This window comes from Halichondria panicea, chromosome 10 (genome assembly GCF_963675165.1).
Source record: "Halichondria panicea chromosome 10, odHalPani1.1, whole genome shotgun sequence".
Taxonomy (NCBI): domain Eukaryota; kingdom Metazoa; phylum Porifera; class Demospongiae; order Suberitida; family Halichondriidae; genus Halichondria; species Halichondria panicea.
Window position 1 is genome coordinate 145568 of NC_087386.1, and position 20022 is coordinate 165589.

The following is a 20022-nucleotide window of genomic DNA, read 5'->3' on the forward strand; positions in this document are numbered from 1 at the left end:
GTTAGCATATCTGCTGAACCGCTTGGTCTATTCTCTTTTAAAAAAGTATGAAATGGACACTCAGGACTCAGGAGTTGACATTGTAACCATTTGATATCTATTATGAAGTTTATAATGTTTCTGTAATGTATATCTTTATGATGTCCCTATAATAGTATGATGTCTCCTGCTTCAGAGAGTTCTTTTGGATTTAAAGTAACCATGCTATCTTTTCTTTCGTACAGTATATTGTATCATGTTTCAGAACTCTCATCAATGTCCACCTTACGCTTGTATCTGTTTCTTGATCTTTATAAGCAATTTTTCTGTCAATTTCATTTGGTCTAAATAATTCGTTTTTAGTGTGATGTAGATTTAAGGCCATACAACTATAAATCTATGATACAACTCTGTTGACAGCTTCTAATTAATACAGTAGATTACTCTTGTCTTTTTTGTGTGCAAATTGAATCAGTTCTTGCAATTTAATAGTTTTGGTAGATTACATTGTTGTCCCTGGAATTCTCTCCAATCTTTCTTGTTTCTTTTCAACAGAGGCTTTCAGATTGCTTCAATAATTACTTTCAGTAACTTCTAAGAACTTCTAAGAAATAAATACAGCTATTGGTACACTTGGCTTGATTTTACTGCATTTCTATTCTCAGCTCCACCCATCTATCCATGCAATATATGATTCCGCAAGAAATAAAAGCTTATTGTAGCAACTTTTTGCATAATCTGGAGAGTTAGAGATGAAAGACATGCTCACTTGTGTTTTTGTTCATTTTCATGTTTGGTTGCCAAAATGATGATCACCTTTGAGAAAAAATCACACACAAAACAAGCATCAAATGCTAAAATCATAAAAAAACTGTTATAAAAATCAAATTCTACGCTATTTTTTACCCCTGGGAACAGCTGTTGTTTGCTAGACTCTTCCAGGGCTTGTGGAAAGCCCTTCTTGTTCACTTTCTGGTCCCGTTTTTTACCGTACGAAAATACACCCACACACTACTTCCGGTCTGGCATCTCTACATAGGGATCATAAGACATGCTATACACACACAACTATAGCTACTTATCTGTGTCAGCTCCAGTGGCTCCTCCACACACATCAACCTACACAGGAAAGCATGAAAGACTTGCCACACAACATAGCTAGCTACTCATCTGTGTGTATGCTGTTACAGTGGCTCCTCCACACACAATCAACCTACAGAGAGAGTATGAGAGACTTGCCACAATAAGCTAGCTACTTATCTGTGTGTATGCTGTTACAGTGGCTCCTCACAATCAACCTACAGAGAGCATGAGAGACTTGCCACACAACATAGCTAGCTACTCATCTGTGTGTATGCTGTTACAGTGGCTCACAGCAATTAATGAACCTACGTACAGAGAGCATGAAAGACGTGCCACACAACATAATATATAGCTAGGTGCTCATCTGTTGTGTATAGATGCAGTTAGGATGCATGGCTATACTTGTAGCTACTTTTTTGTGTGTGCAGCAGACATCGACCTACACACCATAGAATGCATGGAAGACACTGTACATGTAGCCAGCCATACTCATCTTCATGTCTCCCTCCATACATACACCACCTCATAGGAGACTTGTAATAAACATACAATGATAGTAGTGGGCGATGAGATCCGAGCCCCGCCCCCTAAGGAGAGATGTAGGGGGCGGGGCTTGTAATACCTGCAAACAGAACATGCAGTCATTGGTAATCCTCCCTGGGTCCCAGAGCAGCATGACTTGTCTGTACCTGGGGGAGAGAGGAGACAAAAGCAGTGAGAGAATGGAACAATAGTACAGTAGCTAGTAGGAAGAGATGTGTGTGTGTGTGTGTGCATTGTGGCTGCAAGAGAACAAGCAAATGCATGGTTACATTGAGCGCAGCAGTTCAAACAAAACCATCCACTCAACACATCTCCACACAATACAATACCAGCCAATCACCACCACAGCTGACAACATCATCACAATATAATTATTACCAATACTCCCACAATCCAATTTCAACCATGCAGTGTTGTTGTGCAGAGAAGACGTCAATTCTACAGCAAGACCACCAGATAATTATTATCAACACAATACCAGACAAACAAGCATCATGTCAAACCAACTGAAAGCGTGCAGAGAAGAGACAGAACTTCCCATAATAAACCCACCACAACAACCAATCAAACCGACCAACCACAAGAGGACCACCACCAGTAGTTTCCTTGCCCAAGGGACTAATACAATAAGGGCATAATAAACTAAAGGGACCCTGTGACTGTGAGTACCATTAACTGAGCACAGAAGTAATCAACCAGAATGTGTGGGATGGTTCAACAACAGTAGACTCACAGAGACAACACCTCCTTGCTCTTGAAGCCCTTGTCGACTCCAGTTGCAACAAGCCTGGCACGCAAGGCTTGCACAAGTGCTCAAGACTACTCTTCACTAATCCAGTCAAAGGCTACAGTTCCCTTGGCACACCTATAGTTTAGTTAAAGCCTGAACTTACCAATTCCATGTGCAGTAGGCACAGAGTTATGATCCTAAAAAAGCTCAGATTAGCATAAGCCAAGAAGCAGCAGTTGTCTATAGCTAGCTATTTTCTAATGAGCCTAGCTAACTAACTATTGGAACTGATAACGAGATCTCAACACTCCCAATTATGGCAGGATCCTGTGCTGCTTTCCCTTTAGGCAGGTACTAACAGCAGAGTGCTCCCTCAATAGACTGGAGTGCCATGAGTAATCCATCGTTGCACCCCGAAGGCTGGTTCGACAACGGTTACAAGAACAACAAGATACTGTCCTGCGACCCGACTGTTGAAGAACCTTCCACACACATACTGATTGATTACTCCAGTGCTACGGACACCCACCCCCCCCCCCCCCCCCCCACCACCAAGGGTTCAAGGCCATGCAGGTAATAGACTCTTAGCCACGCGTACATGAAAAACAAATTATAAGCGCAACACAAACACGAGTTTAGCCATGCATACATGCATTCAACGTGCGCTTGCTGGCAAGTATGTATCTATTAAGCTGCATGACCTACACACCTCACAGTCAAGAAGGGGCCACACTTAACACCAGGAGCAAAATAATCACCAACCAGAAAACATCCACGCTCAACAAAAAGCAAACAACACCGATACGATCAAGGCCAGAGTAAAGAATCTAATCTATAGCTGCAACACATACAACAAGCTAGCTACAGGTATTAAGATGAACATGCAGAGGTACAGTTTTAACTTACAATAGACTCATGCAGCCTGCACTGTTTCCGATGATCCATTTCTAGCTCTATCTCTGTCCTTCCATGACTGGAAAATGTTCACGCTGATCCGCTGGAAAGGTTGCGATAGTTCTGTAAAAAAATCAAGTCAATAGCAATCAGTAAAACATGGCCAAATAGACAGCAAACAATGCTACAATGCTCCACAAGGCTTCCTAGCCTAACATTCCTGCAAACATGCGAGCTACAAGCAAAGAAACTCACCTCTTCCAGCAAGACACTTTGCTTCTCCTTCAAACTTCAAAGGAACTGAGCTACTGGAACTGGATCTGGGAATATTCCAGGCCATTGACGTCAGTGTCTCCAAGGAAATGCCATGGAGACCGACAGTTCCCACCCGATAGAGGACCGCAAGAGTACTAGCTACAAGGTGTTTGTGAGTATTGTGGGGTACAGTACAAGATTGTGAAATCTGTCCTAGATATGCACGTGTAGTTCCTTACACGCATGCGCAGGTCCCCTGGTTGAGGTCAAAGGTTGTTGATCACCACGGATTTTATCTTATAAGTGATGCTAATCAAAATTAATAATTACACATAATTATTAAATTTATGTGTGTCTAGTCTTTGCATGGCAATGCACAGTCCAAGAGCTGATCTAAAGGAGATGTGTTGCTAGGCTCCCAATGAAAAGTGAGGATGACTGACAAGCAGAAAGTGTGGCAGCCCGACAAGAGCAGAGCTCTAGATAGCAAGGAACAAGAAAAGGGGCGGGGCTCATACAAGCAGTCTTCCAACAAACCACCTCTTAAGAAAAGAGAGAGGAAGATACGAGTAGCTCCGGTGGACAGTGGCTATTCCACCATTGAGAGAGGGGGGAGATGTTCCCTCTTAGACTACACTGCTCCACTCACCAATGGTAAGCTATCCCCTGACTGACTGTACCGTAGGCAGTACATGTGTTCAGTGTTATCTGATCATAGGAGATCAAGGTTTGAGCTGTTCAGACTTCAGTAGATGGCAAGACAAAGAGTTGGCTCCATTGTCTATTACTAGAAGAGCTATGCCAGGAGTACGAAACACAATGCTTAGTCGACTGGAAACCAGAAGTTCTCGACGACAAAGAGATGCCGGTGTGTGTGAGTACCAACACTTGATGGATCCTTGTGAACACATGGAGCACTATAGGACACATTGCTACACCACTCTGACCTGTTCATCACAAGAGATCACACCCACAAGGACAGAGCTAGTGAATCAAGGCCAACAATCACTACTCAAGCTTGAGGTCAAGTCACTATATCGTGGTGATGGTTTCTTGAGGGAGCTGGCTAGTAGATTAGGAGTGGAGTCCATTCAAGAACCTCAGCTACTCAGGCATACACCACCATCCATTGTCAAGAAGCCACGCAATAAAGCAGACCTTGCTATTGACCTCATACCAAAGCCTACGTGAGTATTCTATATAATAATGTGAGATATATAAGACGACCTTTGACCTCATATCAAAGCCTATACGTGACTGTTCTATAATAATCATATATGATGTTGAAGGTTGTCTATATAGATCTGATGAGGGGGAAGACGATCTTTGCACTCCTGGAACAGCCTGGATGGTGGACAACACAAAGGTATAAGCCATGATTGAGTATAACGACATGTTGACCTTTACCCCCACAGACTCCACCCACTCATCGCCCACTAGAACTACCCAAGATCTCAGAAGTGGTCAGTATATCTCACAAGACAACATCATCCACCATATCAATAAACAAGTACCTTCGAGTTAATTCTCGAGGAGATGAGGACAGTAAACCCACCGCGTCCCTAAGCTCTGCTTCTGATCTCACAACAGAGGTCACAACAGATGTCACAGAAAGTACACCTAACCAACAAACCCCTGTCCACCATCAAGACAAACCATTAGAAAAACAACTCCAAGACAAACCCAAGGTTCATACAATCGACAAAGCACACAAAGAAAGACTTATTTCATCCACGGCCCAATCACTTGGTCTGAGCTCTAGACAATGGACCACCCCTCCATCCAATAGGCAGCTGAGTAGATACCTCAACTACTCCTCAAGACCTGCCACGAGAGAGAGAGGATTGGACGGTACTAGAAGGCTAGACAGTCGACAAAGTAGACCATCGACTAAACAAGAGAGTAATAGAAGACGGGATAATAAGAGAATGAGCACTAGACCTAGCACTAGGCAAGAAGCTTGTCTGCCACTCACGCAAGAACATAAACTACAACAGAGCTCTGTTAAACTGAAACAATCTCAATCCACACGACACAAACAAAAACTGGACCAATTGAAGTCCATTTATTCACAACACTCTTCCACACCATCACGCCCTCACACACGCCCACCCTCACGCCTTCACACACGCCCACCCACACGAGCAAAGGAAGTGGTAAAACTAGACACACTTGATGGAAGTTCCTATTGGAACGAGCTGAGAGTTGAGAGTTTAAACAGAGAGGAGGTTAGTAAGAACGAAACAAAGAATGATGGCTTCTCCTCAGTACAGCTGCTGAGTCAGCAATCCAAGTCACTCTCAGGAAAGATGCTCAAGAATCGAACTAAACACTTCCTACAAATGACAGGTGACAAGTTAACAGCAGGGTCCTCCCCAGTCAAGATAACACGACATCTCTCAAGACTCAAACGAAAATTTGACAGAGTTTTGAACATTCATAAACACGAAGTTGTGTCATGAATTCATTTTTCGTGTTATCGTTTTATATTTGCCCCATGAATTTTTGTTCATAAGTGTAGGCTTTTCCTCGAGGTCAAGCAAGCTAAAACTTATTGATCCTCGAGTATTAGCCGCACATAGCTGATATAAGTGGGAGGGGCTATCATGCAGCATACTCGTACTCCACGTGGTTAGGCTTCATAGCTTCTCAATGTGGTATGCTCATCACTGGCCTGAGAATTGTAAGGCTTTCTTTGTGGAGACTAACAAGATCAATCAACACTAGGGGAAGCAGAATGGCGGACAAGTAAGTGCTAGTCTGTACATATACATTAGCTAGACACACTAACCCACCCGGACCCACCATCCTCTGTACTCTGTACTTGTAATTGTAGTTGTGACAAGCCCAAGACTCCCAAACAACTGGAGAAGGAGCGACTCAAGAGAGAGAAAGCTGCCAAGTATGCTGAGAAACAAGCCAAGCTAGCGGCAGCCACCAAGACAGTGAGTGGGCGTTCCTGATAGCCTTGTTTAATATTATTGCTTGTACATATACAGGAGGGGGAGGCTACAAAGGGCAAAAAGAAAGCTGTCGGCAAGCAAGTGGTGACGTATGACATCCCCACAGCACTTGGGGACAAGAAAGGTTTGACCCCTCCTTGTATATATCACCCGATTAGATGTGCCCCCTGGTACAGATGTCTCACGGTGTATGCCTGCTGGCTACAGTCCGGTGTATGTAGAGGCTGCGTGGTATCAATGGTGGGAGAAACAAGGATTCTTCAAACCAGAATATGGTGTAAGTGTGTGTGTGTGAGTGAGTGAGTGGTGATGCAATAGCAAGTCAGGATTGCATGGCGGAGGAGGTGTTGTTGCATCACTGTATATGTTTAGAGTCTAGGAGCGTATGCATGTTTAGAGTGGGCCCACACACACACACACACACACACACACACTCACAGCGCTCGAGTGCTAATGAGGTAAACCCTAAGGGAACGTTCATGATCTGTCTACCTCCTCCCAATGTCACTGGCAGCCTCCATCTTGGTCATGCCCTCACCTGTGCTATACAAGACTCCATTGTCAGATGGTACAGTATTTGCAACAGAGAATTGCCAACAGCAAAACCACAATTAGATAATAATGTCTTAGCCTAAAGTCCTGCACCTGGTATGAGGTATACCTTACTATTATAGACGGGTAGATTATAGTTATTTCAGATTGTGCTAGAATTATATTTTGTAGAATCAAAAGTGGCCAAAATAGCTACACTAAATAATTTCCTCGACCCTGATAATGATATGAATGTCTGAATTGTGGTGTTGCTGACCTAACATACCACCTCTTCTTACAGGCAGCGTATGCGTGGGTTGACTACACTCTGGAACCCAGGTACTGATCATGCTGGTATAGCCACTCAAGTAGTGGTGGAGAAGAAGCTCAAGAGAGAGAAGGGATTGTCCCGTCATGATGTGGGGAGGGAAGGGTTCGTTGACGAAGTCTGGAAGTGGAAGCATGAGTGAGTGGGTGTGTGTGGGTGTGTGCTGTGTGTGAGGCCTGACGTATGCAGGAAGGGAGATCGCATCTACCATCAGTTGAGGAAGTCAGGTTGTTCTCTAGACTGGGACAGAGCTGTCTTCACTATGGACGAGGTAACCACACCCACATACCCGCCCACTCACTCTCATTACTGACTAATACAGAAATTGTCACGAGCTGTTAAAGAAAGCTTTGTGATGCTTCACGATGAGGGGATCATATACCGAAGCAACCGTCTGGTCAACTGGTCCACCCGCCTCAAGTCAGCCATCTCTGATATTGAGGTAACTAACTAATAGCCCCGTCTGTGTGTGGTGTGTGTTTAGTGGACCCCCGCCCACACAGGTGGACAAGATGGAACTGAGTGGGCGTACATTATTAGCTGTTCCTGGATATGATCAGAAGATTGAATTTGGTGTCCTCGTCTCATTTGCTTATCCTGTCATCGGATTGGATGCTGAGATTGTCGTGGCAACCACTCGTATTGAGACCATGCTTGGAGACACTGCCGTTGCTGTACATCCCCATGACGATCGTTACAAGCATCTGGTTGGTCGGAAGCTAGCGCATCCATTCTGTGATCGAGAGTTGGTGGTTGTGGCTGATGAGATGGTGGAGATTGGGTTTGGTACTGGAGCAGTTAAGATCACCCCAGCACATGATCACAATGATTACGAGTGTGGCAAGAGGCACAGTCTACCCTTCGTGCAGATGATCGATGATGATGGCAACATCACTGACGTCTGTGAGCAGTTCAAGGTGAGCACAACTATCACTGTATATAGCAGGAATGTTCTTTGTGTAAGCGTGTGTTTCACTAACTGTCCATCATTGTCGTCCAGGGCATGAAGAGATTCCTGGGACGTACTGCCATCCTAGAAGCTGTGAAGGAGAAGGGCTTGTACAGAGGTACACAAGAACATGCTATGGTGGTCCCTGTGTGCAGTAGGAGCAAGGACATTGTGGAGCCACTCATTAAGCCTCAGTGGTATGTCAACTGTGACGAGATGGCAGCCAGCGCTGTACAGGTAAGCACTGTCCTAGGCTAGAGTGGCTACATGTGCAGTTATGGTCCAAATTCAACGATTAATTTTTAAGATTTTCTGAAAGCTTAGAAGTTTAAATGGTATACTCAAATCCCAAATTTGGAATAGGCCATAATTTCCTATTTTCGGGAAAAGACCACATGCATGAAAATAGGCTTCTCTCTAAGCTTTCAGGAAGTGGTATACCTGGTGTCTTATTCACTACAGGCTGTGCGCAGTGGTGAACTGAAGCTCATTCCAAAGATGCATGATCGGACATGGTACTCATGGCTGGAGAACTCTCGTGATTGGTGCATATCACGACAGCTCTGGTGGGGTCATCGTATCCCAGCGTACTTTGTCACCTTTACTGACCCCTCTCTGCCCACTGGAGATGTGAGTACTTAGCTCTCCCTGTGTATGTGTGTTATGATTCTCCCCACCTCCTGCAGCCTAATGAAGGCTCTCACTGGATAAGGTAAGGCAGTCTCCCCCCCCCCCACACACACACACACTCAGATTTTATCATTTTCTGAAAGAGGCCAAATAATGGCCCCAACGAAATTTAGAATCGTTTGAAAGATACCATAACTAGCCATTGACCCCACTGACCCCTCTGTACAGTGGTCGCACTGAAGAGGAGGCTCTGAGCAAAGCTGCTATCAAGTTCAATGTACACAAGGACAAGATTATCCTTCAGCAAGGTACCATCCAGCCACACACGCCCACACACACACACATCACTGTACTCCCCCTTGTGTCTTCTGTAATTGCTGGTCTCACACATGCCCACACACACACACACACACACACACACACACACACACACACAGATGAGGATGTGCTGGATACCTGGTATTCATCTGGTCTATTCCCATTCTCCATATTTGGATGGCCTGATCAAACTCCAGACCTCAAGACATTTTATCCCAACCAGCTCCTCGAGACAGGACATGATATCTTGTTCTTCTGGGTGGCTAGAATGGTGTTCTTTGGTCAGAAGCTGATGGGAGAGCTGCCCTTTTCTGAGGTGTACCTCCATGCCATGGTGAGGGATGCTCATGGTCGCAAGATGAGCAAGAGTCTCGGTAATGTCATCGACCCTCTAGATGTCGTGCAAGGAATATCATTGGAGGTACTATATTAATATGACTGTGTTTTTCTTCCCCAAGTTTATCCAGCTTGTAGGGCCTGCACCAACGGCTAGCTGAGAGCAATCTTGATCCCAAGGAGATTGACCGCGCCAAACAAGGACAGGTAGTTCACTGTGACACAGAGTATAGCATCTCTGTCTGTCTCTCCCTCTAGAAAGCAGACTACCCTGATGGCATACCGGAGTGTGGTACTGATGCCATGAGGTTTGCCCTGTGTGCCTACACTGCTCAGGGGAGGGACATCAACCTGGATGTCAACAGAGTCGTGGGATACAGGCACTTCTGTAACAAGCTCTGGAATGCTGTCAAGTTCTCCATTGAGAATGCACTGGGATCAGACTACCAACCAAAACCATCCTCTCAGGTATATGTCAGTCTGTACTCTATTTTCTCGTACTGGTGACAATCCAATTTGCCCCAGATTAGGTAGATTAGGTTTTGTATTCATTTTAAATTATCAGAAGTGGCCAAAATATTCAACTACACTAAATAAAACCCTCCAGCTCAGTGGAGATGAGTCTCCTATGGACAAGTGGATTCTGAGCAGACTGGCTATGGCTGTACAAGAGTGCAACACTGGCTTCAAGGACTACAACTTCCCACAATCCACCACTGCCCTGTTCAACTTCTGGCTGTATGAGTTGTGTGATGTGTACTTGGAGGTTATCAAGCCTGTCGTGTATGGCAGTCAAGAGGGACCCAAGGCTGCAGCCAGAGCTACTCTGTATCCCACCCACCACACACACACACACACACACACACACACACACACACACACACACTCCCCCTCCCCATGTGCCCCCCTTGACCACGCCCCCTCAGATACACGTGTCTGGAAACAGCTTTGAGACTCATTAGTCCAATCATGCCATTCCTCTCAGAGGAGCTCTGGCAGAGGTTGCCACGACGACCCGGAGACACCACACCCTCTGTAACTGTAGCAGAATACCCTGAACAAGTGAGTCCTGCTCTATTAGTCGCCATGGTGATGACACGCCCCCTTTACAGGCTCCCACTGGCCGAGAGGAGAGTCTAGATGCTCGTGTTGGGCTCATGCAAGAGGTGGTTAGGGTCATAAGGTCACTCAAACAAGACTACCTACCACCCAAGGCTAGGCCAGAAGGTGAGCACACTCCATGCATCCAGGTATATTACTAAACCTCCTTGTTTCTATAATTATTGTGTTCAGATTGGTCAATTTCAAGCTAATTGTATATACAGTGGATTGCAGTTAGTGGATTGCAGTTTGTGGCTTAGTAGTTAGGGTGGTGGCTTCGTAGATCATATGATAGATAAGGCGTGGGTTCAATTCCCTCTTGGGGGACTTTTCTTCATTTCTTTACAAATCAATAAGTAATTTCCCTAACTTTTGAATACATCATACTCCTGTAAAGTACATAATCAAGTTGGGGCGTCGCCGGTTTCTGTGAAACGAAGTTTCACGGAAACTGGGCGATGACCCAACTTTCCCTTTTTGGTTCTGTCCTTTTTCTTCTCAGATCTGTGCTAGACTTGTGGCCGAAATAACTATGCTAAATATAATTTCCCCTTTCAGTTTTGGCCCTGGTTAATGATAATATTATTCATATCTAACAATCTAAATTGTAGTTTTGCTGTTTGGCAATTCTCTGTTGCAAGTGCACTACAATCCACTAAGCTCTCAGAGTTACCTTTCCAATGGTGTGCGTACATGTACTGATGGGTACAACACTAACGTTCCTCTGCAGTGTATCTTGTGTGCAAGAACGCAGAGACAAAGGAAACATTGGGAGAATTTGTTGATTTTATTCAAACGCTGAGTCATGTGGGTATGGTCCACTTGACCTTTGACCCTGCTCCTAACGGCTGCACCATGGCAACAGTGGGTAGTAGCTGTGAGGCCCACCTCCTCCTCAAGGGAATGGTGGACGTGGGGAAGGAGGTAGCAAAGATCGAGGGGAAGATTGGGAAACTGGACAGTCAATTGGAGAAACTCATGAAAGCCATGAGCATTGCCAACTATCAGGAGAAGGTCAGTCAGTATATATGTGTGTACTGTATATGTGTGTAATGTGCATTCAATAGCTCTCAGAATTACCTCTCCATGCTAGGCTGATATATACCTCTGTTGAACCTAGGTACCTATTGAGGTTAAGGATGCGAACAAAGACAGGATGGCCTCCTTGGAACAAGAGAAGTCACTTCTGGAGAGTGCATTGACACAGTTGGGAAATATTGAACAGAACTAAAGAGTCTAGTAGAATTGGAACAGATGATGTATTACAGTACAGTAGTACCTGTGCATGAGTTGCATGGGCTCATATTTTTGATCATTAGTTAGTTATTGCACCATGGGTTAGTTATAAAGACGACCTTTCCAATAGATTGCTCTATCAAGGACCTTTACCAGGATTTCAACACATTGCATGTGTACAGTACAGTATACAGTACAGAGCAACGGTAGCTAGCTACTATACTCAAGACGAAGCAATGGGAGGCAAGAAGAAGCGAGGAGCTAAAGCGAAGGCGCCACCTAAAGACTACAGTGATATGTTAAACCCTCCAGAGAGCAAGGAGGATTATGTGGAGGAACTAGAAGATTTAGAGTTGTCTGATGACAAGACTGACCAGGCTCTAGTGACACACCAACCGCCTGCACAAGAAGAGGAGATAGCCACTCCAGTAGCAGCATCACTTCAAGTAAGTGCCATCACTCACTATAAGCACTGCTGCTATATAAGCACAGGCACTATAATTATAAGCACCCATCACAACTCCTAGGAGCCGGCAGACGAGGATGCAGGAGCAATAGGGTCGGTGGGTGCGACTGGTCCACTAGATGATGGTGATGAGGTACCAAAAGAAAAGAAAATGACAAGAAAAGAACTGAAGAAGCTCAAGAAGAAAGTATGTGTGTATAATGGTGATACCTTGATGCTACCATCCCACCATAGGAGGAGTTTGATCGTAGAATGGCAGCAGAGGAGGCCACCTCTCAGTTCTCAGTGTCCCAGCGTGAGGCGAGGCAGAGAGACGCTCTCCTGGTCAGCACAACAGATATTAAGGTCGAGAAGTTCTCTATATCAGCTGCTGGCAAGACACTGTTCAGTAACGCTGACCTACTCATCACTGCTGGCAGGAGATATGGACTAGTAGGGCCAAATGGGTTAGTGATGGTACATCTAGTTGTATTTTGTGTGTTCAGATTCTGTCTACATTCAATAGCTCTCAGAATTACCTTACCAATGGTGTGCTTGGATAGCTATGGTTGTGTGTGTGTGTGTGCAGGATGGGCAAGACAACACTGCTCAACCACATCGCTGAGCGTAAACTGACCATCCCCCCCAACATAGACGTGCTTCTGTGTGAGCAGGAAGTGGTGGCCAATGACACTCCAGCATTCAATGCTGTCCTCAATGCTGACAAGAAGCGACTTGCTCTCCTACAGGAGGAGAAAGATCTAATGGCAGCAGGAGAGGCCGGGGATGATTCAGGCTCAGATAGACTGCAGCAGGTTTGTATCATTATTAGACTGTTGTTCCTAATCCAATCCCACACAGGTTCATGTAGAGCTGGATGCTATTGGAGCGTACTCTGCTGAGGCACGTGCTCGACGTATACTAGCTGGCCTTGGGTTCACTGTGGAGATGCAAGCACGAGCCACACGCAAGTTCTCAGGAGGTTGGAGAATGAGGGTCTCTTTAGCAAGGTAGGGTGTGTGTGTCACTTGTACATGTATTTACCGCTGGGTCCCCTCCATGTTTAGCTAGAGTCAGCTCTGTAACTATAGTTCTGATGGTCCAAATTCAACTGATTTTCTGAAAGTTTAGTTGGAGCTCTTTCAGATGGTATACTCAAATCACAAATTTGGAACGGGTCATAGTTAATTTTGGAAAAGACATCTATGGTATTTGATCAAAAATAGACCTTTAATTTTAACACATCATCTGAATCTCTCTAAGCTTTCAGAAAATCATGTATCTTGGACCAACGGAACTAAAGTTATGGCCGTTCATGCTGTGTGTATCTACAGGGCTTTGTTCATGGAGCCCACTCTGCTCATGTTGGATGAGCCGACTAACCATCTAGACCTCAATGCAGTCATCTGGTTGGACAGGTAGAGCCTCGCCACACATATTAGCCACACCCACTAACCACACCCACTATAGCTATCTGCAGAGCTGGAAGAAGACATTGTTAGTGGTCTCTCATGACCAGAACTTCCTCAATGATGTGTGTACTGATGTCATGCATCTTGGTATGTGTGTGTGGTTGTGTGGTGCACTCTGGTATTGATATTCCCTTCCTGTGCAGACAATCAGAAGCTATCCTACTATCGTGGCAACTACAGTGAGTGTGTGTGTGTGTGTGTGGGCGTGCATGTGTGGTGGGTGTGTGATCTATGGTTTGTGTAGATGCCTTCAAGAAGATGTATGGGCAGAAGTTCAAGGAAATGGAGAAAGCGTATGACAAACAAGAGAAGATGTTGAAGAGCCTCAAAGCTCATGGAAAGTCTAAGATATCTGCTGTGAGTGAACACTCTAGTGTAGCCAGGTTCCAATGCTCTGTCTCACTGTGTACAGGAAGCTACCACTAAAGATGTCCAAACCAAGAAGAAGAAAGTGACTGGAAAGGTGAGAGACAGTTGTTGCTTTGTACAGCATATTATTATTACTGTCATGACAGAGGGCAGTTGTTGAGGAAGAAGATGATGGTCCAGTAGAGCTGCTCAGTAAACCCAGGGAGTATCAGGTCAAGTTCTCCTTCCCCAACCCCCCTCCCCTCAACCCCCCCATACTAGGGGCCTATGGTGGGCACACACTCACACACACACACACTCACACACTCACACACACACACACACACTCACACACACACACTCACACACTCACACACACACTGTGACATTATATTTACATGCAGATGTCAAGTTTGGCTACCCTACTCAACCAACTTTGTTCACTTCCCTCAACTTTGGAATCAGCATGGACACAAGAGGTGAGCCCCACCCCCTCACTGTGTGTGTGTGTGTACTGCCCCCTCACTCTGTGTGTGTATAGTGGCTGTGGTGGGACCAAATGGTGTGGGCAAGTCAACATTTCTCAACCTCCTCATTGGACGACTAGATCCAGTGAGTACCACACACCCACACACACACACACACACACACACACACCCACACACACACACACCCACACACTAGCACTAGTCATGTGATTATCGTGCCATCTCTTGCAGTTGGATGGAGAGGTGAGAAGAAACCACAGACTGCGTATTGGAGTGTATAACCAGCATGCTGCAGATCAGCTGGAGCTAGCAGAGTCACCCTCCGAGTACCTCATGGTCAGTATCATATGTAGGGTTGTAGTACCTCATGGTCAGTATCGTATGTAGGGTTGTAGTACCTCGTGGTCAGTGTACCTCGTGGTCAGTGTACCTCGTGGTCAGTGTACCTCATGGTCAGTGTACCTCGTGGTCAGTGTACCTCGTGGTCAGTGTACATGTTGCAGCCCGTACTTTTTGTTTAGGATTGATAGCTCTCAGAATCACCTTGCCAACGGTGTGCTTAGATACAAGTTCTGTAATTAGTAAATCCACCAAAAGCAAAGACTGGGGTTTATTAGTGATTGTGTTTCTGTAGCGGAAGTTCAATGTGCCCTACCAGCTCTCCCGGAAGACTCTTGGTCGCTATGGGTTACCAGGACACGCCCATACCATCAAGATACGAGATCTGTCAGGAGGTCAGAAAGCTCGAGTTGTGTTTGCTGAGCTGGCACTGATGGAACCTGACATCCTTATCCTAGTCAGTTGTACCTAATCATACTACATGTGCCGTATATATAATGGGAAGATTTGGTGAGTGTTTTAATTTGGCAATTTGCCGAAGATTACTAAAACCATCAAATTAAAGTATTCTAGTGGACGTTACGTTGTTATTATTGCAGGATGAGCCTACAAACAATTTGGACATTGAATCCATTGATGCTCTAGCAGAAGCCATCAATGAATTCACTGGAGGTAATCCACCACCCACACACACACTCCACACACACACACACACACACACACACACTCCACCCACACACACACAGGTGTTATCTTGGTGAGTCACGATGCTCGGCTGATCCAGGAGACGTCATGTCAGCTGTGGGTAATTGAGGAGGCAACAATCAACGAAATAGATGGTGACTTTGATGACTACAAGAAGGAGGTCCTCCAATCACTGGGAGAGCTGGTGGAATGAACACTCAATCAACACACACACTCTCTCATTATTATGGACAATGGACAATCAATTTATTAATTATGGACAATTTACTTTCTTAAGTTATTATCGTGACGTGTCTGCTTGTGCATAACGTGTTGCCATTAATTAACTTGTTACAAGTCTTTAAAGATGTCAAAAAACTTTGCTTAAATGTACACAGTGCATAATACAACATCTTCTGCATAAACCAGTAGTTATATATAACAGAATATTTATGCTATCTCTTCTGGGTCTTGTCATTGACAGTTTCATTAGTTCTTTGCTGTCTAATTCTCTGCAGCTCCTCTGGACTGACACTGAAGAAGTTGTTCCATCTCTTGTCTCTCCAATCACGTATCTGTATAATATAGGAGAATATTCATCACAGCAATACAAGGGGGTCACACAGTACACACACCGCCCACACCACACACAGCAATACAAGGGGGTCTCACAGTACACACCGCCCACACCACACACAGCAATACAAGGGGGTCTCACAGTACACACACCGCCCACACCACACACAGCAATACAAGGGGGTCTCACAGTACACACCGCCCACACCACACACAGCAATACAAGGGGGTCTCACAGTACACACCGCCCACACCACACACATGCAGCAATACAAGGGGGTCACACAGTACACACACCGCCCACACCACACACATGCAGCAATACAAGGGGGTCACACAGTACACACACCGCCCACACCACACACATGCAGCAATACAAGGGGGTCACACAGTACACACACCGCCCACACCACACACATGCAGCAATACAAGGGGGTCACACAGTACACACACTGCCCACACCACACACATGCAGCAATACAAGGGGGTCTCACAGTACACACTGCCCACACCACACCACACCACACACAGCAATACAAGGGGGTCACACAGTACACACACACACCTCCCACACCACACCACACACAGCAATACAAGGGGGGACACACACACCTCCCACACCACACCACACACAGCAATACAAGGGGGGGCACACACACCGCCCACATCACACCACACACGGCGTACCTTTGTGAAACAGTGCGGCTTCTCCCCAAAGTTATGACGAAAGACCATATAATAGACAATACCTACAATGGACACAATCAACCAAGCATACAGCTAGTACAATGAGCACACCTAAACCAACTGCCCAACTGAACAATCTGAAGTGTTTCTGATGGTCTCCAAATATCAATGGCTTCATGAGCTCTGTCACCTCTCCACTGGTCAGCTTAGAGACAGGCTTCATAGAGAAGCTTTCTTTAGTAGCCTTCTTAGGCATCCAGTCCTGTGTCCTGTGTAATAGCTCAGGGATAAATAGCTCAAGAGGAGATGTCAATGCTAAATAAACTCTGGCTAATAAATACACTGTGATGTGGTAAGGGTCGTCATGTTTATATCTGCAATATGGTAAAGCCATGCGTAGTAAACTCTATGTTTTGATGTTTTTACTTTGCTAGTGTGTTACTGAAGACAGTATGTCCGTCCAGTACATGAGAGAGGCTCTCCTGACTAGAGACAAACATGCTGCACTGGTCAAACAAGCGCTCCGTTGTCTACCACCAGCTCAAGCACTCACCATCACACGCCCACGCCCCTCCACCCCTGGCCCTGCTCTCACAGCCATGAGCAGGAGGCCACCATCATCAGACACACACCTTCCACTATTACTGGACAGCTATCAGACATGGTGGTACCTGGATGAGAGCTTGGAGGCTCCTCCTGCCAGAGAGACTCCACCATCTCCTCAGGATGGACCCAGTCCAGCCCAACTAGCCTATGTACTGCTTAAGCTCAGAGAAGAGGTATGTACACGCATACACATAAGACTACATGTCCTCTCATGTTCTGTACCAGACCACCACCCCACTACCACATGCAATATCCTCATGTTCTGTACCAGACCACCACCCCACTACCACATGCAATATCCTCGTGTTATGTACCAGACCACCACCCCACTACCACATGCAATATCTCTGTAATCATGTCCTCTCACTCTGCACAGATACCAGCATTCTTTGCTGGTCACCATAGTTACGACCTGTACGACCCCCACATGAGATACGAGAACCAGTTATGGCGATACCCCTGGAAGGGGTGTGGTCTCCTCAGCTACCGACTCTTCCTACAAGGATTTCGGCTAGCGCTAGGGGGTGTGGCCTCGGGACTGTGTACTGATCTATTGCGCATTACCAAAGACGCAGAGGAGGGGAAGATCGAGGCACGTTGGAGGGTCAAAGGTCAATATCACTGCTCAAGAAGGCAAAGGTACTCATACCGACTCAGATAACGAACATTATACAGAGGTGGCCTTTGTTGAGAGGTTGTTTTGTACTCAAACTGGCCTTTATATTGTATGCAGTTGGCCTTTCTGCAGGGGCGGCCATTAAGAGTGGTTTCATTGTATTGTTGATATTCCTTTAATTAGATTCTGTATGGCTAATCATGTCCCCCCGCTTGTACCCTCCATTGCTGCAGGGTGTTGCTGGATGGGATGTCTACCTTCTGTATCAACTCTGATGGCCTCATCTATCTGCATAGATTGAGCAGATTGGAACCACCACGCAAATACCCTCTCACACACACACTGATGACTTGGTTAGCTCTACGCAGGAAATTGCCACAACCAGCAGAACTTTGATCAAAATAACAACGTTAATTATTTATGTTATGTTCAAATATTATTGTCAGTATAAGCGAAGTTTTGTGTATCTTGCACTCTTCCATAACTTGTGTTTGACTGGGTTGAAGTACATGTTGATCATGGCCCTCCCTGCAGTGAGAGGAGGGGGCGGGGCACAGTGAGAGAAGGGGGGGCATAGTGAGAGGAGGGGGCGGGGCATACGACACTAGTAACTGACATTGATAATCACTACCTTTAGCAGCCATTTCCAATGGACAGGAGAATTGCACTTGATGGGCATACAGTACAGACTCTAGGTCCATCAGCAGCTGCATGCATCATGTGTACATGTAGAGAGCATCTTACTCTATCTAGTCCAATAACGTTAGAGGCCTTTCAGATGTTGTGATTATATCAAAAGTATGTTGTTGTCCAAAGAATGGACTATTATAGCCCACGGTTATTTGTCCGAAAATGGGAAATTATGGCCCGTTTCAAATTTGGGATTAATTTTGAGCACACCATCTGAACAGGTTCCTTCTAAGTTTTGAATTTAGACCATCAGAACTCGGGTATAGAGTAGACAGTACATCATAATTATGTTGGGGGGTGGCGGTACCTTCTCTCCTTGTTTATTGCCTCCCATGTTAGACTCCATGAAGTGAATGGTTGACTGGCCCGGGAAAAGTTTGCTCATTTGTCCACCTAGGCCACGCCAGAATCTATGGGGGGTGTATATGTGTGGGTGGAGTGGGTGTACAGTGAGGGTGTGTGTGGACTTACTTCAGCATGGCTTGATTTCTCTTCAGCTTTGCAGGGGTGAGTGGTGTTTTCCTGACAAGATAAACATATCCTGGACCCCCCTGTATATATATAGCGATATGATAGCACACACACACTTGCATGCACACACACTTGCATGCACACACACTTGCATGCACACACACACTTGCATGCACACACACACTTGCATGCACACACACACTTGCATGCAGACACACACTTGCACGCAGACACTGGTACCTTGGTGACAATGGCAATGTGTTTGGCCTTTGCTCCAGCTGTCACTCCCTCCAATAGCTCCCTCACTGCTTCCAACACTTGACCAAGATCACTAGAGAAGTCCTGTAGACAACACACCATGACATAGTCTAGAGGGTGGGTAGCTCACATACATAGACAGTGGCCAGCACATCATCTCTTACAGCTTTCCTGAGCCTCTGAGCCTTGGGAATATTGGAGGAGATGAGCTGCACACACACACACACAGAGGTACAATACTCTAATATAACCAACACACACACACACACAGGTACAATACTCTAATATAACCAACTATTCTACTCCAAAGCTTCCTTACGACAATTCTCTGTGGCTGGTAGTTGGGCAGGCCAGCCTCCACTTGCTGTGCAGTATAAAACCGAGCACGATCAATGTCATCCATCAGTTGGTAATAGTCGAGACGAATGGAGGATGTCAAATGCTTCAACTTGTGAACAACATCATC

General features: G+C 45.6%; 6 protein-coding genes and 1 long non-coding RNA gene across 7 annotated transcripts; 4 read left to right on the forward strand and 3 right to left on the reverse strand.

Annotated features, from left to right (window-relative positions):
• Window positions 1-771: 771 nt before the first annotated feature.
• Window positions 772-3678, reverse strand: LOC135342413 (uncharacterized). Its single transcript, XR_010396876.1, has 3 exons — window positions 3485-3678; window positions 3242-3352; window positions 772-1751 (listed from the first exon to the last, which is right to left on the reverse strand). It is a non-coding gene; the product is annotated as an uncharacterized LOC135342413 (long non-coding RNA).
• Window positions 3679-3764: 86 nt separating this feature from the next.
• On the forward strand, window positions 3765-6000 carry LOC135342409 (uncharacterized). The gene is made up of 4 exons (XM_064539139.1): window positions 3765-4138; window positions 4203-4671; window positions 4787-4850; window positions 4900-6000. The coding sequence occupies exons 1-4, from the start codon at window positions 3919-3921 to the stop codon at window positions 5944-5946; spliced, it is 1800 nt and encodes a 599-aa protein (XP_064395209.1). The 5' UTR covers window positions 3765-3918; the 3' UTR covers window positions 5947-6000.
• Window positions 6001-6070: 70 nt separating this feature from the next.
• Window positions 6071-11958, forward strand: LOC135342407 (valine--tRNA ligase-like). Its single transcript, XM_064539137.1, has 21 exons — window positions 6071-6232; window positions 6321-6429; window positions 6484-6571; window positions 6624-6724; window positions 6888-7015; window positions 7280-7444; window positions 7496-7577; window positions 7629-7748; window positions 7810-8223; window positions 8307-8492; window positions 8718-8885; window positions 8942-8967; window positions 9114-9193; window positions 9323-9624; window positions 9678-9746; window positions 9798-10007; window positions 10147-10367; window positions 10466-10601; window positions 10652-10766; window positions 11371-11654; window positions 11761-11958. Exons 1-21 carry the CDS (start codon window positions 6144-6146, stop codon window positions 11869-11871), a joined length of 3204 nt encoding a protein of 1067 aa, XP_064395207.1. The 5' UTR covers window positions 6071-6143; the 3' UTR covers window positions 11872-11958.
• Window positions 11959-11974: 16 nt separating this feature from the next.
• LOC135342408 (ATP-binding cassette sub-family F member 1-like) lies at window positions 11975-16018 on the forward strand. The gene is made up of 17 exons (XM_064539138.1): window positions 11975-12322; window positions 12404-12529; window positions 12577-12788; window positions 12911-13136; window positions 13183-13331; window positions 13656-13739; window positions 13792-13880; window positions 13937-13972; window positions 14038-14150; window positions 14206-14256; window positions 14309-14432; window positions 14546-14620; window positions 14683-14753; window positions 14861-14965; window positions 15264-15425; window positions 15568-15640; window positions 15715-16018. The coding sequence occupies exons 1-17, from the start codon at window positions 12113-12115 to the stop codon at window positions 15864-15866; spliced, it is 2058 nt and encodes a 685-aa protein (XP_064395208.1). The 5' UTR covers window positions 11975-12112; the 3' UTR covers window positions 15867-16018.
• On the reverse strand, window positions 15996-17268 carry LOC135342412 (uncharacterized). Its single transcript, XM_064539143.1, has 3 exons — window positions 17027-17268; window positions 16916-16977; window positions 15996-16227 (listed from the first exon to the last, which is right to left on the reverse strand). The coding sequence occupies exons 1-3, from the start codon at window positions 17169-17171 to the stop codon at window positions 16108-16110; spliced, it is 327 nt and encodes a 108-aa protein (XP_064395213.1). The 5' UTR covers window positions 17172-17268; the 3' UTR covers window positions 15996-16107.
• A 23-nt stretch (window positions 17269-17291) lies between these two features.
• On the forward strand, window positions 17292-18637 carry LOC135342415 (uncharacterized protein C6orf136 homolog). Its single transcript, XM_064539144.1, has 3 exons — window positions 17292-17694; window positions 17898-18160; window positions 18371-18637. Exons 1-3 carry the CDS (start codon window positions 17368-17370, stop codon window positions 18531-18533), a joined length of 753 nt encoding a protein of 250 aa, XP_064395214.1. The 5' UTR covers window positions 17292-17367; the 3' UTR covers window positions 18534-18637.
• Window positions 18560-20010, reverse strand: LOC135342416 (NMDA receptor synaptonuclear signaling and neuronal migration factor-like). Its single transcript, XM_064539145.1, has 7 exons — window positions 19876-20010; window positions 19691-19765; window positions 19539-19640; window positions 19299-19378; window positions 19135-19237; window positions 18769-18844; window positions 18560-18665 (listed from the first exon to the last, which is right to left on the reverse strand). The coding sequence occupies exons 1-7, from the start codon at window positions 19957-19959 to the stop codon at window positions 18580-18582; spliced, it is 606 nt and encodes a 201-aa protein (XP_064395215.1). The 5' UTR covers window positions 19960-20010; the 3' UTR covers window positions 18560-18579.
• Window positions 20011-20022: the final 12 nt, after the last annotated feature.

What these genes read in the sequence shown, in the direction of transcription:
- LOC135342409 (XM_064539139.1), top strand. Translation starts at nt 3,919, where the DNA reads ATGACTGACAAGCAGAAAGTGTGGCAGCCCGACAAGAGCAGAGCTCTA. An exon ending in GACCTCATACCAAAGCCTAC is followed by an intron (nt 4,672 to 4,786) that starts GTGAGTATTCTA and finishes TTGTCTATATAG; the next exon opens with ATCTGATGAGGGGGAAGACG. An exon ending in GGATGGTGGACAACACAAAG is followed by an intron (nt 4,851 to 4,899) that starts GTATAAGCCATG and finishes TTACCCCCACAG; the next exon opens with ACTCCACCCACTCATCGCCC.
- LOC135342407 (XM_064539137.1), top strand. Translation starts at nt 6,144, where the DNA reads ATGCTCATCACTGGCCTGAGAATTGTAAGGCTTTCTTTGTGGAGACTA. An exon ending in GTCTGGAAGTGGAAGCATGA is followed by an intron (nt 7,445 to 7,495) that starts GTGAGTGGGTGT and finishes TGACGTATGCAG; the next exon opens with GAAGGGAGATCGCATCTACC. An exon ending in CAAGATTATCCTTCAGCAAG is followed by an intron (nt 9,194 to 9,322) that starts GTACCATCCAGC and finishes ACACACACACAG; the next exon opens with ATGAGGATGTGCTGGATACC.
- LOC135342408 (XM_064539138.1), top strand. Translation starts at nt 12,113, where the DNA reads ATGGGAGGCAAGAAGAAGCGAGGAGCTAAAGCGAAGGCGCCACCTAAA. An exon ending in CAGTAGCAGCATCACTTCAA is followed by an intron (nt 12,323 to 12,403) that starts GTAAGTGCCATC and finishes CACAACTCCTAG; the next exon opens with GAGCCGGCAGACGAGGATGC. An exon ending in AGAAGAAAGTGACTGGAAAG is followed by an intron (nt 14,257 to 14,308) that starts GTGAGAGACAGT and finishes CTGTCATGACAG; the next exon opens with AGGGCAGTTGTTGAGGAAGA.
- LOC135342412 (XM_064539143.1), bottom strand. Translation starts at nt 17,171, where the DNA reads ATGCCTAAGAAGGCTACTAAAGAAAGCTTCTCTATGAAGCCTGTCTCT. An exon ending in CAGTTGGGCAGTTGGTTTAG is followed by an intron (nt 16,978 to 17,026) that starts GTGTGCTCATTG and finishes TGTCCATTGTAG; the next exon opens with GTATTGTCTATTATATGGTC. An exon ending in AGCCGCACTGTTTCACAAAG is followed by an intron (nt 16,228 to 16,915) that starts GTACGCCGTGTG and finishes TATATTATACAG; the next exon opens with ATACGTGATTGGAGAGACAA.
- LOC135342415 (XM_064539144.1), top strand. Translation starts at nt 17,368, where the DNA reads ATGTCCGTCCAGTACATGAGAGAGGCTCTCCTGACTAGAGACAAACAT. An exon ending in TGCTTAAGCTCAGAGAAGAG is followed by an intron (nt 17,695 to 17,897) that starts GTATGTACACGC and finishes CACTCTGCACAG; the next exon opens with ATACCAGCATTCTTTGCTGG. An exon ending in CACTGCTCAAGAAGGCAAAG is followed by an intron (nt 18,161 to 18,370) that starts GTACTCATACCG and finishes CCATTGCTGCAG; the next exon opens with GGTGTTGCTGGATGGGATGT.
- LOC135342416 (XM_064539145.1), bottom strand. Translation starts at nt 19,959, where the DNA reads ATGGATGACATTGATCGTGCTCGGTTTTATACTGCACAGCAAGTGGAG. An exon ending in AGAAATCAAGCCATGCTGAA is followed by an intron (nt 19,238 to 19,298) that starts GTAAGTCCACAC and finishes CACCCCCCATAG; the next exon opens with ATTCTGGCGTGGCCTAGGTG. An exon ending in GCAATAAACAAGGAGAGAAG is followed by an intron (nt 18,845 to 19,134) that starts GTACCGCCACCC and finishes TGATGCATGCAG; the next exon opens with CTGCTGATGGACCTAGAGTC.